Source organism: Cryptotermes secundus, unplaced genomic scaffold (assembly GCF_002891405.2).
Source record: "Cryptotermes secundus unplaced genomic scaffold, Csec_1.0 scaffold792, whole genome shotgun sequence".
NCBI classification, from domain to species: Eukaryota; Metazoa; Arthropoda; class Insecta; order Blattodea; family Kalotermitidae; genus Cryptotermes; species Cryptotermes secundus.
The window spans coordinates 104,513-123,800 of NW_019725425.1; the positions used below are offsets into that span (position 1 = coordinate 104,513).

At 38.2% G+C, this 19,288-nt stretch overlaps 2 protein-coding genes across 2 annotated transcripts in view; one reads left to right on the forward strand and one right to left on the reverse strand.

Moving 5' to 3' along the window:
• LOC111863403 (fizzy-related protein homolog) overlaps positions 1 to 13,696 on the reverse strand; it is a 34,076-nt gene extending 20,380 nt beyond the window's left edge. The window contains exons 1-3 of the mRNA XM_023849699.1: positions 13,581 to 13,696; positions 8,377 to 8,545; positions 4,644 to 4,751 (exon numbers count right to left, since the gene is read on the reverse strand). Coding sequence (XP_023705467.1) covers positions 4,644 to 4,751; positions 8,377 to 8,520 — 252 coding nt within the window. The 5' untranslated portion in view covers positions 8,521 to 8,545; positions 13,581 to 13,696. The remainder of the gene's footprint in view (positions 1 to 4,643; positions 4,752 to 8,376; positions 8,546 to 13,580) is intronic.
• Positions 13,697 to 13,794: 98 nt separating this feature from the next.
• Positions 13,795 to 19,288, forward strand: part of LOC111863404 (uncharacterized protein C9orf85 homolog) — an 11,390-nt gene continuing 5,896 nt past the window's right edge. Inside the window, exon 1 of the mRNA XM_023849700.2 lies at positions 13,795 to 14,429. Within this exon, the coding sequence (XP_023705468.1) occupies positions 13,991 to 14,429 (439 nt within the window). The 5' untranslated portion in view covers positions 13,795 to 13,990. The remainder of the gene's footprint in view (positions 14,430 to 19,288) is intronic.

The window sequence follows — 19,288 nt, forward strand, 5'->3', positions numbered from 1 at the left end:
TCTAGCCATTATCTCCGTAACCGTTCAACTTTGGACATAGGTGTTTTGGGTTATATCAGCATACTTTAACATAAGGAACACCCTCCCAAAGTTTGGCACATTCCTCCTGGGACACCCTGTATATATCAGCAAGTAACTCCCCGCTGTGACCAAATGTTATATTTATATAAGGCAGGACAGGTGCTCATTTTGGGAGTGCTAACAGTTTCATCTTCCTTTTGAAACCAAAATATACCCATGCAACGTCATGCCAGTGGTTCATTCATTAGCTCTGAACAATGAGATCATTTATCACGGTACTGGTTTCACACTATTTACGTTTAGATATGACTGTTTATGACTTGGTCAGCCAAATAGAGCCCAGCTTTGTTTTGAGAACTGAGGAGTAAATATTCATCCAGGCTCACAAGTTAGTGCTTCAAGAGCTTTCAAGGAAGTGTGACCTAGTCAAGGATTGGTTTTCAGTAGCGAATTATCAGTTAGGAAGTCAGTGTTGGATCGTCATATATTTCTTTATCAGTTAGAAAGTCAGTATCAGACTGTCATATATTTCTGTATATATCATTTTAATTTTGTGTCTCGGAAGAGGTATAAACCCCTTGAGCCAGTATTACTTTGTGAGTAGTGTGTCGCTTTGTCAATCAACATAATTTATTCGATTTAGCTGGAAACCCCCCTCCCCCAAGATGATTCTTCAATCGCATGAGGCAAATATCATGGTCAGTGACGTTTCTTAGGAGAGGACAAGTTCATCTGGGGCCCAATTGAGTCAACTGAAGGTGAAATATTCACAACACTGGACAACCAAAGGGAACAAAGATGTCGTGTGTTCACTAAATGTGATGTTGCGCTGTGTCATGGACTGCTTTGAGAAGTGGCACACGCACGTCAGAGTGTAAGGTATCGTATACTGTGAAGTGACACAGTTCAAACTTGTGTACAGTCTGAATAAAATATTATTGCATATAGTGTTATTATATTTACAAAATCACCATGTCTGAAGGTTGAAGAAAAAACTATGGGTAAGTCCTTTGGAATTTCATAATATATATAAGAAAGATTATATTTTGCATTTCACAACAAAATAATCACAGTTAACTTTCATTTGTAAAAATTGCTCTTTTGTGTGTATGTAGAAAATTTTATTGTCTTTCAGGCTGTTTTTAGTTCACATTTCTATGCTGCACAGAACAGAAAGTTTGTAGTTTTTTTCTGAAAGACTGAAATGTTAAAAACTTAGGGCCATTTAAATTCTGGCCTCAGAGGGCTTCAGGCTATTTAAAAGTCTGTACGTTAAGGGTTAATGTATAAATCAAGAAAATCCATATGACAGTGTTCTTTAGTGTGTTCAACTTCTTCCCATTCATTTTTGATCAATTTAAGAGTAGTCTTAATATCAGAGAACTGTTAAAATAACTTTCAACTGGGTCTCCTAATCTCTGTCAACATATAATTACATTTTACACTGCAATAAATTTTAAATGAAGTTCAGAGTGCATAATGCAACTTACTTATAGTACTTAATCCCCTCTCATAAATCTTCTAGAACCTATATAACCTCTTGTGTCTTCCTCACACAGACCACTGCCATTCTCTCTCTCACGCACAAATACTCACAATGCATGTGACTTTAATACAACCATACAAAATAATCACAAACCATTATCACCATTATCTTCATTAGCTGCAAGGTGAGCATCATGCTATTCCATCTCAGAACAAATCATCTCAACTTCTTCTGGGTTATCCTATGCCTCTATCCTACAGGTTTACACTGTATAATTATTTGATCTTTATGGTATGCATTCTGTTCTGTGCCATGATATCACAATTGGGCCCATCTACACAGCACTAATATCTATGAACGTAAACAAAGACAAATCAATACTAATGTATTAACCATACGTTTGCTGTGCAAAGGTGTTTCACTACATGCTTCAACATTCAAGAGATCACCACAGGCGTACTTACAAGAATCCAGGCTTAGTTCTTGACCTGGGCAGCATATAAAATCCAGGGGATTTACATTACCATTGTGGTCAAGATGAGATTGGAAAGCCATCACTGAAGATGAGATGCATGTTCTTCTGGAAATTTCCATGCTCAGAAGCCCACATTATGACCTTACTTTTCAGAAACTGTTTTGGCAACTCCTGTATTTGGGTGTGTAATATCGATGGACCAATTTGAATCAATATGTAAACTTACGCACTTCAACAACAGTGACAGCAAAGTTATATATCTGGGTCTTCCAGAACTTCTCAAAATATACCCAGTGATGTCCTACGTGAACAGGAAATTTCAAACTTTACACATACCAGATCAGATTATTGCAACAGATGAGTCTCTGACACTATGGAAATGGAAGCTTTCAAACAATACATTCCATTGAAGTCATCAAAATTTGGAAGTAAGTCTTATGAGCTTTGCGAATCCAGCTCAGGCTATCTCTGATCCTTCATTATTTATAATGGAAGAGATGTCAGATTTCAGTTAACATTGATATCAGAGAAGAAAAGCAAAACAGCAGCTGTTGTGTTGTCTCTTGTGGAACCACTGCTTGGTAAAGGGATGGACAACTTCTAAAATGAGACAGCATGGGCTGTAACACTAAAATTTATGAAAACTGATTGTGTTGGCACTCTGTGTCCGAACAGGAAACACGTACCAAAAATAGTGAAAGACAATAGATTGAGGAAAGGGGAAACCGTAGCTCAGCATTCTGGCCCAGCATCCGTGTTGAAATGGTGTGACCAGAAAAATGTCACCAGGATCTCAACATATCATGGTGACAAAATGAGAAAGGTGAAAACAAAACGGGAGGAAAGAAAACTGTTTCGAATCTGAAAGATAAGGTCCTTCATGCTCACTTTCTAGAAAGTGAAAAAATGACTAAATGGTACATCAAATTGTTGAGAAGATTGCTCAATGCCACAATTCTCAACTCCATTGTTATCTGCAGAGCAAATTCACAATGGAAACAAATTGATCACCTGAAGTTCAGAACTGATATGATTCACGCTCCAATTCTACAACATGGAGGTGGTGCTGAAAGAAAAGTGGCAGGGTGACATTCCATGGATAACACAGTGCAGAGACTTCTGGAAAGGCAGTTCCCCGAGAGGATTCCTCCAACTGAGAGGAAGTCAATACCAACATAGAGGTGTGTTGTGTGTTACAAGAAGGAGGAGACAGTGTTTTGGTGCCCTGATTATGAGGCCAATCTACGTGCTGAGGGCTGCTTCAAGACTTACCACACAAAGCTGAAATCTATTTCATTTATAAAAACTTCAGTGTATACTAAATATTCTCCTAAAGTTTCATTAAAAACCTTTAATTACTGGGGAAACAATGCCCTTCTGAAACAAATTTAGCATCACAAAACAGAAATTTAAATCCCCAGGCAGAAAATCGTCCCATACCATAGTAGAAACAAGGGATTTAAATGCCACTATGCTGGGGGGTTAACCCTCACACTGCTGTGGTCGACATATATTGATCTCTGAAAAACACGGTGTCCTTGCTGAGATCGACAAAACCCATATTGCGACTATAGTTTCAAATCTCAGGTTTCCTTGCACCAATCTAATTCAAACTTGGTGGGTGCATAGTCATCTATTGGGAATGTAATGAAGCATAATTCATTTGAATGGCTGCATTCTTCTGACCTTTAGCTTAAGAAAGGTAAATGGTTGCATCTGCACAGCAAGGTACGTGCTCCATGGTCATGTGACACGGGTATTTCACAGGGATAGTAAAAATGTCTTCACGTAGAGTGTGGTGCTTTCTATAATAGTTTTAAATAAAGTTGTAGACTTTGGTCAAGATGTGACATAGTGATAAGACTGTGATTCTAGGATAGTGAATTATGTACTTTACTGGCCATCTTGGACAACCCTGACTAAACGGATTTTTCCCCCCTGTGAAAAATACTGAATAATTCAGCATTTTTGCAACTTCTGCTGCCTGTTCCCTGTCTGGGGTAAGATTAGTTACTTTTTATCACACATTTTCATACTTTGCACTTAAATTATTAACAGATTTATTCAAAAATAATTCAGCACTCAGGGTAGTGAGAGTNTCTTCACGTAGAGTGTGGTGCTTTCTGTAATAGTTTTAAATAAAGTTGTAGACTTTGGTCAACATGTGACATAGTGATAAGACTGTGATTCTAGGATAGTGAATTATGTACTTTACTGGCCATCTTGGACAACCCTGACTAAACGGATTTTTCCCCCCTGTGAAAAATACTGAATAATTCAGCATTTTTGCAACTTCTGCTGCCTGTTCCCTGTCTGGGGTAAGATTAGTTACTTTTTATCACACATTTTCATACTTTGCACTTAAATTATTAACAGATTTATTCAAAAATAATTCAGCACTCAGGGTAGTGAGAGTTACTTATCATATTAGTAGTGAAAGGGTTAAAGGACATGCAGCATACTGGGCATCCTGTATCACCAGCAAATGAACACATTGCTCACCTACAGGAACTGCTGGCACACCACAAGACTTGATCATGCCAGGAACTCACGAAACACACAGGCATTAGAGCCCCAAAAGAATGCACCACTTATTTGGTTCATAATTTTAAGAAGTCAATCCACTCACACAAAACATTACAGATTATTGAAAGTACTCACCGTGATCATGGCAAATTTGGTTTCCCAGTTGTTACCAGCACGTGTAGGGATGAAGCGATCACTGCTGTTTATACGCCGTGGACTTTGAGGCATCAGTGAAACAGGTGACTGCAATTATAAAACAGATATCATTAGAACCTCACATTTCTTAATAATATGAGAAAATCGAGAATCTTCCCAATACAGATCTTAGAACATACCATGAATTTCGGAAATTCCATTAACTTGTAAGAAAACAATACTGTGAATCTTATACATGCTATTGTTCCTTCAAAGATGACAAATATGCACTGAAGGAAACAAAAAATAAATTTAAGAATATGAATTAAATAATGAACAATGTATAAGATGTTGGGAATTGAAACACTTATGCCAAGACAAACACACAAAACTTATAAAAACAACCCCACCATATTTCCTTCTAGAAGTTTCTAAACTGCTCCTTTTACTTGACATAAAAGAACAATGGCAAGGGCACGATGTGCCTTTTTTTTTTTTCTAGTGGGGTGGGACTAAGTCCCTTGTACTGCAGCCACTTCTGGCCTATTGTACCAGCCCCAGATGAAAGGTGAGGGTGATTGTGGAGCAATTGGTGGAATGAAGATTGGCAGGGGAAACTGAAGTACTTTGAGAAAACCTGCCCCAGCGCCACTTTGTCCACCACAAATCATACTTGACCAGACCCAGGATTGAACCTGGGCCGCTGCGGTGGGAAGCCAGCGACTAACCGCTTGAGCTATGGCATGACCTCACTATGTGCCCTATTCAAAGATAATACTCTCTCTCTCCCAATTAAATATTATTCACACTATATAATAAATGAACCACATCATACATATCTCAGTATCTTAGTCAATGATAAACATCATTTATTTAATGTAAAGTTACTGAGGGGAACAACATGTAATACAATACATTTGATTTAGTTCAACCTGGTCCCTCACACTAGCAATATTATGAAAGGTTAATGAACTCCGTCCAGTGTGACTGATATTCGATCCTGGGTCTGGTCAAGTGGGATTTGTAGTGGACAAAGTGGTGCTGGGGTAGGTTTTCTCCAAGTACTTCGATTTCCCCTGCTAATCTTCATTCCACCAATTGCTCCACATTCACCCTCACCTATCATCTGGGGTTGGTACAATAGGCCAGAAGTGGCTGCAGTACAAGGGACTTGTACTTAGTCCAGCCCCACTAGCAATTAAAAAAAATACTTATGGAGCTGAGCCCTTCTTGAGGAGACGCCAAATCTGCAGCTACTCAAGAATTTCCCAGCATTTTATGGAACCCGAAGGTTCATTACCATGTTCACAAGAGCCATCCACCGGTCCCTACCCTGAGCCAGACCAATCCAATCCATACCATCAGATCCTATTTCTCTAAGATCTATTTTAATATTGTCCACCCACCTATGCCTTGGTCTGCCCAGTGGTCTCTTTCGTTCTAGCTTTCCCACCAATATCATATATGCATTCCTTTTCTCCCCCATTCATGCTACATGCCATGCCCACCTCATCCTCCTTGACTTGATCATTCTAATTATACTTGGAGAAGAGTACAAGTTATGAAGCTCCTCATTATGCAGTTTTCTCCTACCTCATGTCACTTCATCCCTATTCGGTCCAAATATTCTCCTCAACACCCTGTTCTCAAACACCCTCAGTCAATGTTCCTCCCTTAATGTCAGAGACCAAGGTAGAAGTAGTTTCGTATATTCTAATTTTTATGCATTTGGACAACAGATGAGAAGACAAAAGGTTCTGGACTGAATGGTAGCAAGCATTACCAGAGTTCAGTCTCCTCTTAATTTCATCCTCAATCAGGTTTTGATTTGTTATCGTCGTTCCCAAATATCTGAACTGTGTCACATTATCAAAACATCTGTTTCCTATCTTTATGTCATGATTTTTTCCTTTTTTTTTTTTCTTCCAGTAGTCAATGTACACCCAGACTAACAGCACTATCAAGACCAACAACAAATAACAGGAGCCATGATCTCAGTTTATAGTTTTGTACACTGTAGTGTTCAGCTAAAGTAAACATATTTATGATTCAAATATAGGAGACTACTACAGATGGTTATCAAAACATGAAAGCAAATTGACATTTTAAGGTTAAGTACATGAACAGCTGAATTCCTACCAAGAGGCCTGGTGCAGCAGTTAATACTACAGACTTGTATTTTGGAGGCGCTTGGCTATCCCATCCTGACTGCGGTTTTCATACTACAGTTCCTTCATTAGGCCAGAACACTGCTTCTTTCTAAATCCTTCCAAATTCCTATTCAGCATTCACTTACCATTCTATCTGACACCATCATATAATAACCCACACTGGAACCTGTGAACAGTGGAACCATGTGGAAGCTATCTACAGTGACAATATAAACCATGTTTCATAGTGGGAATACATAAAAATGTGAGATTAATGATAGAAACAGTGAAAGACTCTGTTAAATTACATAATTTTTCAATTGTGTGCCCTTACTCACAGGGAGCTGCCCCAGACCCAAGGAAATATTTTAATCAGGTAATGCAACGTACCTAAAGTAAGATAAATGGTTTAGATTTTATCCATCATTTCTACACATATAATTACAATCTTATTACTCACAAGCCTACACTAGAAAGAAAAAAATGTTACGGTATACAGTATAAGCAAAACAAAATGTGAGGCATCTGCTTATGAACTGTAATGGAAATAAAAATGTGTACCTAACAGATATAACACAACCCACCAACTTTCTTGCATATGTAACAATAAAACACCTTTCTGATTTGGAAACCTTTCTCTCTCTTACAACATGCACACATGTGGCCATGCGCATGCCACTGTCTCATAGCAAACGCTGATAATACGATGCTGTACAAAGTCCGAAATTTATCTCCCCCATGGATTCCTAATGAACAGTGACCCACATTATGAGGGAGAGTCAATGTTACAATAAAACGTAATAAAACTGCGTCACTCTATATAGTGCTTAGAAGCTGAAATCATCTAGCTATTAGAATGCATATTTGCGTCTTTAACGGTGAATATATGTAGGTCAAATCGTCACATAAAGACAAGCATCACATTCAGTGTAAAGGCTTAGAAGAGGTTAGAACCAATGGTCATACCAAATCTTTCAGCATGGATATGCCTATAAATGCTGAACTTTCAACACTACTGCTAACACAAAGAGACTTCACTATGTCTCTCTGCCAGAAGCAGCACACTTAATAGCATAACACCTCACCAGTGGAGATCATGGGCTCATTAACCATTTAACTCTTAAGTCCACCACGTGTGAATCCTCATGTCAGACCATAATGCACCAAAGGGATCTCATGGCCTGAATACACACCTATCAACAGGCCTTCATTCATGGGTTACAGTTTTATTGTTCTAGCTTGGGCAAGTAAAATGCAAATGTCTCTTTGTAAAGAGTTCAATTAAAAACTTTAACTTTAAGGTAGAAGTTATCACTGTCTCCAAACAATTCTTAACGTTCTCACTAGAAAAAGGAAAGTAGTCACATTTACACCACTGCTTCCGTTGTCCCTTTGCTCATACTGGATGTGAAGTTGGGTGGGCAAAGAGCTGTTTCGGACATGCTGATGTAGAGAAAGTTCATATGTCACATCTGGATTTTGAACCTTAGCCACACAGTTCCTGGCAAGTCAATTTATACACCCAGCTACCATGATTATTAGTAACTGTAACACACATGACACTACAACAAAGTTCCACTTACAGAGGACACAACATTGCTGGATGAAGGAAAACCTCCAGACAGTGATAATGCGGCTGAAACAGACGCTCCTTCTGAAGAACCACTAGATATCATGCAACTCCTATGCTGCCGGAGTAATCGCTTTTCATAATCCTGGTTGAACATGATATTTCACAGGTCCTCCAAAGCCCTAAAAAATGATTTATAATGATATTACCATTGCAATATCAATTACTCTCACATCTAAAAATATACACCAACTTAGTTCAGTGGGAAAAAACAAATTTACCATATCATGGGCACAAATACATCACTTTAATAATAATGTCCTATAACTACATGACAATCAGCTGAGAGAGAAACGCTGCTGCCCGTGGTGTCATTGTGGTAGCGACTGTAAAGGGAACAGCATAAGGGTTTCCCTTGTTTCAGCACTGACTTTTTATATTCAAGGAGCACTTAATTAATGAAAAAAAAGTCAGAAACTTGCCATTTTTTACAAGACCTCAAATTGACCCCTTTCTGCTTTGAGGCATTCCTAACAGCTTTTATACAAGTTTTGTGAATATTCTTAAGCTCTGAAGCAAATATCTGCCACGGACTTACAGCACACTGTACTACTACTTTTATATTTTATAATGGTGCTTGGTGAATGGCGTGATGATTTAGATTTAAATTAATATATTCTGAACAAAGCATACTGTGTTCTGTCCCAAAATCCTCTGCAATTTCCCAATATGACAATGACTCAGTCATCAAACACAGTATAATCAACATCTCTTGAAGTGTGAGTTTATGGCCTACAGAAAATGCATGTGGAGTTTTATTCATATAAGCCCAGAAGAACAACTTCCCTGTAATACATATTGAAGCTTGTCAATAAATGGTGGATTGTGGGTTCAGTCTGTGACAAAAATAAACAGTCCAAGTGGGATGTGCTTTCTGAAGCAAAAGTTTAAGATGTTTAGGCATGGTAAGAGGCTGGTAATAAAAAACTGTGAAAAGACTAGTCTCAATTAACCCTGCATTCACACCCATAGGAATAATTAAATTTTTCCCATATAAAATAATATGTACATGACAAAGTCACTGATCTGCAGCTGCTATTGATACCTGATGAGGTAATCTTAGTGGTGTGTCAATATGTATAATTTATCAATATGGAGCCAATGACATCCTCACGTCATTTAATAAGTGTCATTACATCGTGGAAATGCAATGGCATGATGTGTTGCAAATCATTTACTTCAGAGCTTCAGATTGTGTCGCAAAACTTGTTCACAAGCTGTGAGGCATGCCAGAGGCAGAAGGGGGGGGGGATTTCTAGCAGTTCTTATACAATATGGCAAGTCTATGCTAATTTTTTACAGTGATCATTAATGAAGTTCTGCTTAAGCAGAGCCAGTTAATGTGTGTAAAACCCCTGCACTGTTCACTCTTCAGTCACACAGTAAACTACCACAGAGCTACTGCAAGCATCTGTTTCAACTAATGCCCTGTATTATTTAAATGTTACTCCATATCTAGGATTTCTTCTTTTCACATATTTTGATGGATCATACTGTTATGTGACAGACTGTGACTATAACTTCTCACCTCAACAGCTCACAACAAGTGAAATTCCTAACTTGCTCTCATTATAACATATTGGCATGCACGGACCATGTAGAAAACACCATTTCTCTGTTGCAGTGCAACTGCTCCTGAGTAATGGCACGACGTATGGCACTACTGCATGTGCAGCCATCAGCATGGACTGCACAGAAAATACCATTCAGCTGTTGTTTATGGGCTGCTGCCTAGTAATGGATTGCTATTGTGACTCAACAATTATTACTCTGAGCGAATATGCCACAATATATTACCTGTCTTGACACTTCCAACAGATTTTAATGTAAATTCTATTAATCTTAAAATCTGTTTCAATGAAACCGTTAGTAAAGTCCACAGTGTATACACTAGTCTAATGTTTCCTATTCAGAATAGCCTGAAACATGCAATGCTTTTGTGGGATTGTCGATACTCCAACAGACAACCACTTCGGAAAGTTTGCGGGCCCTGAAAAGGGCCATTTGTTCCACCGGGGTAGATAGTTTTATGGCCATTCGGCTGGTCTGTCTGGCCAGTGATGTAGGGCTGCATGCGCCGGTAGAAATAGATGTTGGCTACAGTGTGTTGGCTAACGTTGCGGCAGCTGAGTTAGTTGTCTGGTCGCAGTGCGGCAGTTGCCGGAAGTTGCCTGGTGGCAGAGCGTGGTTGCTGGAGTGGCGGAAGCTGCGCCAGTTACCCAGTGTGTTGGGCACGACCACTGGAGAGCCGAGGCAGCTGTCCCTGACGCAGTGAAGAGCTGATGACTCCGAAGACTGATCGCTCTGGACTAAGTGTGATGGCTGACTGGCTGATGTGGTCACTGAAGACTGCTGGGTTGGAGCTGCGCCTTTTATACCAAACTTGGTGGGCAGATCTTAGACTTGTAGTTGCTATTGTGGGTGCTTATTGGCTAGCACACATGATGGTTACGAGTGAGCTGGACAGCGAGAGCTGTATAAATATGAGTGGTGGCAGCAATGTGATTGGTTAGCACACATGATGGTTACAAGTGAGCTGGACAGCGAGTGCTGTATAAATATGAGAGCTGACAGCAATGTGCCATTTACTTAGGAGTGAGTGTTGTCCGTTGATCGGCGAAACAGTGTGATAGTATGTGGGATGTTCCCACACTTTATTGTCACTGCTTTTCAACTTTCCACTACACTACATTGTAACGAAGGTCTAAGAAAACCAGGCAGGATTAAAACTGAATGGAACACATAACTTTCTAGTCTATGCCGATGATGTAAATATATTAGGAGATAATGCAAATACCACAGTGGAAAACACAGAAGATCTGGCTGTTTGGTCTATGGGTAAAATACAGAGAAAACTAAGTACATCACTTGTATTTGTGACTCTTGGAGGGATTTTGGATTTACTGACCACTTTAATACACAACTTGTAATGCCACTTAATTATAGCACCATCGCTAAGTGTTTTCCAGCCCAGAGTGGCTTCACTAGTAGTTGCCTGGTAACCCCCAAGCTGGAGGGCCAGGCCACCCATATTTATATCCCCCAGGAACTGCAGCTCCTATGAGCTGCAGGGCTACGGTGTCCTCATTACATAACCCCTTTGCAAAGACCCAGTAGAAACCCCATTTCCGACAGTTCCTCTATTGTTGCGTGTGTATCTGTTACGACGGGAAAGTGTTTACTGAGCTGTTCCCTACAGCGGCCGTCTATTCATGCTTATAAAAATCTGTTGCCTAGCAGTGAAGGTTTCACTGTTTGCTGCATGGTCACTACCTAGAAACAGGTCTATACACCACAATGCTTCCTTCTTATTGTCCCGTACAGCCTACAAGCATACTGCCATTTATTGTGATGCTTGTGATGCCTGTGATGGGTCTCACCTTTTGTACCTGTGGCTTGGTTCATCCCGAGAGGTTTCCTGATAAGGTGTGAACTGGTCTAGGTTTTATCACCATTGTCCTTCTTTCTGTTAGGGCAGCAAAAGTTCTGAGAGCAGTCAATGTTTCTAATCCATGGCTCATAAACTGTCGTTACTCTTCTTTCATTTTGGAGGGGGCTGACATCTTCATGTCTTATATTGTTATTTATATTATTATTTCTATGTAGTGTTATTTGTATTATCAATGACATAATTCCTTATCCTACATGTAGTGGATTTATGGAATGTAAATAAATAAATGATGATGATGATAATGCACTGGCATTCATTTTTTGGCAGTCTAATGGAAAACTCAACTGAAGCCTCAACCCTAAGCTTTGTGATCTCCACCATGAGAGCCTTCCTGTAGATCTTGCTGCGTGTCCTCTCCTTCTTCAGACATAGTTGCTCCTTAAGTCCTTGAAGTCCCTTATTCCACTGATGCATTCTGGTTTCACCAACTGTCCCTTCCCGAATGTCCCTCCTTTCTGGGTTCCTCAAACAGCACTGTCCTGCCTGCATTGCTACAGACTTCATTTTCTGGATTTGCCTCCATCTTTTCTGGATAGGCATTCATTGCTTCTTAGTTGGCCTTCATCTCTTTTCTCTGTCATTACCTCCTTGTAGTGAGAGACCATCTTTTCCTCCATGGCATATGTCTTGGCCAGCATGTGTTCCATTTTTTTCCATTTTTGTAGTATGACAATATAATGATCCAATGCAGGTTCAAATCCATCCCCTTCTGACAGCAGCTGTCATGAGGAGTGCGACTCTTGACAAAGTTTTGGATTGGATATTGGATTTATTGACCACTTATACACATAACTGTACATGTAATTAACAGAAAACATAACAGGACATACCGTTCTACCACAAAATTACTTCCAATTTAATAATGACTACTACAAACAATAAGAAGGGCTGGCATTGGAAGCACCATCCTCTGGAAATCTCAGCTAAATACTTTTATAATTCCTAGACCACAACATATACGACACCCTAATAAAGTAAAAATAATAGGCTACTTCAGTTATGTAGATGAGACATTAGTAATACAATGAAAAACTTACCTACATAATTCTTACACTACAAAAATTCAACAATATGTCATAATAAAAACCTTCAATTAATATTTTAATTTTTAACAGAATAATATTTTAACTTGAATTTTAATAATATATTTAATTCATTTTATAAAAAAGAGGAATTGCATAATATATATAAGTTGAAAAGTAAACACTCCCAGTCTGTAAACACTGGCCAATGTTGCTGACCACAGAAACGGGGCAATTTAAGAAAAGCTGTATATACTTGATGGGGGGAGGATGTGGAACAATGTAGTAGTTAATACGCGACAATATAACTATATGAACACTGTGGTGGCGGAAAAATGATAAAAAGGTTTTGAGGAAATATACTGATTTCTACAAATATATAGCAAATGTCTCTCACTATAAAATAAACCTTCCAGCAATACTTCAATAAAACGGATAAGAGACTTGAATATAAATACTAACACAGTCAAAAGCGCTATCAACTTCATTTGAAAACTGTTAATTTATTGGGTCAAACTAAAATTATGTATTGCTGCACTTTGGCCAATGGCAGCCATAAACACTCGATGCACAGAGTAAAAGACCAATATGCATTATGGTTAAACAACGAAATGTATTTATAACTAATAAACCTATAACCCAAACAACTATTCAGCGATCAACAACTTAACACATATTACGTACCTTCTTAATGCAAAGACTGTAACACGCTAAACAGAACTTCCGAAAAGCCGAAATCGTCAAAATCACAAACAACTTCCTCGTCTCAATTTTCCACACTTCCACACCCAACAACGGCTAGCCAGCTAATAACCGCTAGAAGGGCTAGGAACTGCTAGGAACCGCTAGGAACCGCTCACAGGCTTCACCGGCTTCAGCGAGTCGCTCTAATTCTCTAAGTTACTAGGGTTACTAGCTAATGGAATTGTCCTGCATTCAGTGATAATCGTGATCATCGTGATAATAATGCGTACGACTCCTGTTATAGTAGTCTGCGTTGGTGGTTGGATTTTGTGGTTGTATTTAAATGAGTTGTTTTGATGGATTTGGTCGTTTTGGTTATTTCTTCCGCATAAAACGGTAGAATATTAGGTATGAGTACCCAGCGGGGGAATACTAAACGTACGCGACCGCAGAAATATAAAAATACAACTGCTTTCAAAAATGACTTGCATGACACTAGTTCCAAGATTAAACAGATGAATGACATCGAAATCATGAATGTGTGTGCCAGATGTAAGAATATATTAGAATGGAAAATTAAATTCAAAAAATATAAATTTATGAAAGCTCCTAAGAAGTGTACGAAATGTGAACAGAAGACTGTTAAAAGTACATATCATATTATGTGCATTCCATGCGCCGAGAAGGAGAAAGTGTGCCCAAAGTGTGGAAAATTTGAGGAAATAGTGAGGAAAACCGATCCCGACCAGCAGAAACTGGAGAGCGAATTACAGAATTTGGTCAGGGGTCTACCAGAAAGAAAGAGACGGACATTTCTTCGTTTGATATCTCGAAAAGAGAAGCCTAATGGTAAGATTACGTGTACAAAATACAAAGCATAAGCAAGCATCCATAGTTATTTATTTATTCATTGATTCGTTCGTTCATTTCGTAAACAAATTATACGTTTTGTTTGCTTTTGCGTTTTTGATGCTCATTTCAGTGTTAATAACTTTAGCATTGCTTAATTATTTAGGTATTTATTAAAAATACAAAGTTGTTGAGGGGTATTAGAATTTACTTACATTCTGTAGGTTCTTTATACGAAGCATGTCCCAACTTCAAACAGGTTGTGATCGACATTATAGTGTCAAAACTGTGATCTACCACCACCTCCTATCGTACCTTGCTTTAAGAAAAAATATTGGTAAAAATAACACGACACATGATGTTTGTTGTAAAAGCAACATACTTTGAAAATACAGACCTACCTTGTTCGTTAGTGAAACGTCTGGGCCTGCATTTCATCCACCAGCTGTTGGAAGTCAGGTGAGTATTGGGCGAGGGCCAGTTTCATGCAATCCTGGAGATGTTCATCTGTCATGTTTGAATGTTGTTTACTGTTTGTCATTTTTAGGTAAGAAAACGCAGATTCACACAAGTAAGTTGAACCGAAACAGGAATGTACAATTTCACTGCATTTTCTTAAGTTGGGAAATTTGTGTCTAGACATTAACTTCCAAAATGATTCTTGTCCAGCACAAGTCTTGAGAAAAATGTAATTTTTAAGGTTAATATCTCATTTGCAAGAGATGCCTTGCTCAATGGATAATTTTCACAGATAGTAGCAGCAGTTTCTCTAATGTTTAAATCTGATTTGAACGGGAATGACAAGTACTCTACAACTGTTCTAATTCTTTGGAAGTTACAGAATCTATTTCCAAAATCTTGGATAACAGAACAGATTTTGGTCACGTACTTCTCTGTCTGAAAAACAAAATTGGGATATTTTTACAGATGGTCCTGCATATTAGGAAAGTGATCAAAATTTTTGTTTGTAAGGTCTGTCATCATTAGCTCAAATTTGCTTTTGTAGGATGAAACTGTACTCATCATCTCAGCAACGCATTTGATTTTACCTTGGTAGTTCAAGGTTCATATCACTTAGTTTACCTGTAAAATCAGTGAGAAATGCCAAATCAAATAACCTCTTTCTGTCTTCTAACTCTGCTTTGTCATCTCCCCCTCGCCTTCAAAAAACTTTATTTTCACTCAGCAAACTACGAAATCTCTGCAAAACTTTGTACCACCTCAGCCACCTTACATCTTTGTGCAAAATGATATCCGGTGTCCCTTTCTCAAGAGTTAGATTGAAAAGCCATCTTTGAAGTGATTTTCCATGAATTGAATTTACAATTTTAAAAGCTATCTCCATAACAGTCTTTGTATTGAGTCTCTTGCTTGTCAAAACCCGCTGGTGAATGATGCAGTCATAAGAAAGGAAATCAGGGAAGTCGTCATGCTGTCTACAGAAGGCAATAAAACCATTTACTTGACCTATCATTGATTTTGCCCCATCAGTAGTAATGGAAACAAATTTATATAATGAAACATTAGACTTTGTGACCAAAGAATAGAAAGAATTAAATATTTCCTTACCCGTAGTTCTCCCTTTTAAAGAAATCATTCCAAGTAGTTCTTTGTCGCTGAAATCTTCAAAAACCATAAAAACTAGTAACTGGGCTGTGTCTCTGATGTCTGTAGATCCATCCAGTTGGAGGGAGAAAGCAACACAACTGGAAACATCTTTCAACAGCTGTTCAGTTGTGTCTCCACACATCATTTCTCTTTGCTGCACAGTGGTGTTTCTTGATAATTGAAGATCTTGGATTGTAGCTATGATCTCTTTCTTATTTTTAAATCCTTCAAAAAGATTATCAGCAATTTCAAGAGAAAACTCTTACAAATTCTCCTTCAGTGAAAGGTTTTCATTTTTTAGCAATCAGATTGCAGACTTTGAAGGATAATTTGGTTGCATTGTTAGAAAGTGACCTTGGTTTTGCCATCAACTGTTGTTGAGCAGCTAATTTCGATTTAAGTTCTTTGAGCTTAAGTGTACGAATTTCACTTTTGGGTGGAAAGTCAGCATCATACGTATTGCTATGGACAGCATTATAATGATGTTCCTGATTACCCTTTTTTAGCAAGGATACTGAGGCGTTGCATTTTCCACTATATTGAGGTAACTGTTTTATCTGGCACACACACACAGACGCTTTCAAAATTAATAAAATAACATGGGCAGAGCACTTACTGTCCCATTGATTACACTGACCTCATCCCCAAACTCTGTATTTGTTTAATGCACAGCAAAGCAACAAAACTCCAATAACAGCTAATATAATAATACATCTCACTTCTTAGTTCAACATACGGGGATTCACAGTTGACTGGTGGAAGGGAAGGAAGTGAATCACACGTTCTATCGATCACTCTTGCATCAGAACACACACAGCTGACGACAGGTGATGAAATAAGAGTTCACGTGATAATGATAGAGTAGGAACTTCCCCACAGTTCACTTAACACAAGTGTAAAGGAATTTTCATGTAACAAGAGAAAAATAAGATTGACTAATATGTATTTTCCCTTCAAAATCTGAATATAATCATATATTACAAGTGAATTTAGATGCTTTTCATGTAAAATTTCCTTATAGGCCTATGAGATCGACCAGAAATTGTCCTGCAATCGACGCGTTGGACATGCCTGCTTTATAGGAATAAGCCAGGGATGTAAAACAAGTAATTATACAAATCTAATGTTTCAAATAAATATAATTTAAACAGATGTACTGCTATTTGCAGATGTGTTATAAGATTAAATCTTTCCACCAGAATGCAGAAAAATCCCATAACTCAAAGATTCTTTGAAAATGTGTGGAGAGCATTACTCAAAAAATTTCTACTCAAATTACTTGAAATACTGATAATAATAATTATAAACATTATCTGAACTTGACACCTATGGACCCCTTTCCCAATATGATACTTAATAAAATAACTAAAGAAATTAAAAAAGTTATCTCTTCTTTACATTCAAAAAATTCTTCTGGATATGATGAGATTTCGATAAAGACACTATTGCAATATTTTAGAGCAAGAACATCATAAAATACACTTGTCACAGTATGCTGAAGGTTATCCCAAAAGGTTTTGATGTAATACAGATTGTACAGAATACAACTTTTACAGCTATGTGTCACTACATTTTAATTGTTCCCATCTGTTTAATTCCGAGTGATGGAAGTAATCATTCTTCCATGTTGGCACTTTTATTTCAGGCATGGAACCTTGTTTGTTCCCAAAACTGAACAACAGTTTTAGAATCTCAAACATGGTTTATTTTTGTCCATAATCATGGGATTTATGGTATGTAGAATAGAATGGCCTTCAAGTCCTTTGTTATTCCCCAGAACTGTAGTCATGTATGGTATATGTGCCTATAATTTTTAAATAATGATACTGTAAGATAGAGGTGGTGTCCTGGTGCTTAATTAAATAAGCACAATAACCGGTAAATGGGTGTGGAGGATTGCATGTACCACTTCACCATTCGTGACCTCTACACTAGATGGAGGCAAGTGCTCAGGATCAAGCCCTGGCTGCTTTATGCCTGAGGAAGGACCCCACTGGATTAGAGAAGAATATATCCTCACTGGGAACTGACCCCTGGCTGTACAGCCTGTAGTCCATCACTTATATTATTTATAAAGGTTCAGTTACTAAACTAGAGATGGAGAAGTGATTTTTTAACAGTTGTTAATTTTCAAGCTGTTAAAAAGGGAATGGAAGATGTTGACATGAGGCCAGTTTCCTTGCTCTCTGTGCCCTATTTTATCTTATTATCATAACAACTATGAAATGTTTTGAGATTTTAGATTTCTAGGATGACACAATGTGTACCAAATGAGACAGCCTCACTTTCCTGTATACTATAATTTTGATACACACCATGACAACCTCAGATCTTATATGCAGTGATTCCTCGATTTAACCTTAAACGTACGGACTTTTAAATTGCCAGGAGCCCTGTACGGCCAGAATTTAAATCACCCTAATTAATTATCCCTGCAAACTTTCAGAAAAAAATGCATATTTTCTGTTCTATGCAACATAGAAATATCTGAAAGACAATAAAATTTTCTACATGTGTGTAAAAGAGCAAGTTTTACAAATGAAAATTAACTGTGAATATTTTGTCATGAAATGCAAAATATAATCTTTATTATATATGTTATGAAATTCCAAAGGACTTACCCATCGTTTTTTCTTCAACCTTGAATCATGGTGATATTGTAAATATGATCCCACTATATACAATAATATTTTGTTCAGACTGTATGCGAGTTTGAACTACATCACTTCACAGTTTACGATAACTCACACTCTGACGCGCGTATGCCACTTCTCGAAGCAAACCTCCACACATAGCGCAACGTCACACTTTTTTACAGTAGTAGAGCGTGCTTCTGTGCTTCTTATTCTGAGAACAAATATGACGTCTTTGTTTTCCTTTGGCTGGCCAGTGTTGTGAATGTTTCACCTCCAGTCGACTCAGTTGGGCCCCAGATGAACTTGGCCTCCCCTGAGGAACACCATTGACTGTAATATTTGCCTCATGCGATTGAAGAATCAAATCCCACACCACTATTTCGCGGAACTTTTTGTGTGTCATTTTTCCACCACATGACTTGTGTGATAGATATGCATTCAGAATAGTCATATCTAGAAGGTGGAACAGCAGTTTCTTTGTCCACTTCCATGTCCTCCTAGCAATGCCATAACTGTTTACCATCCTGTCAGATTTATCAACAAAGCCCATGTGTGCATTGTAGTCTTCAGTTACATGGGGTTTGACAGCATGGCCAGATTCATCTCGTGAGTTGC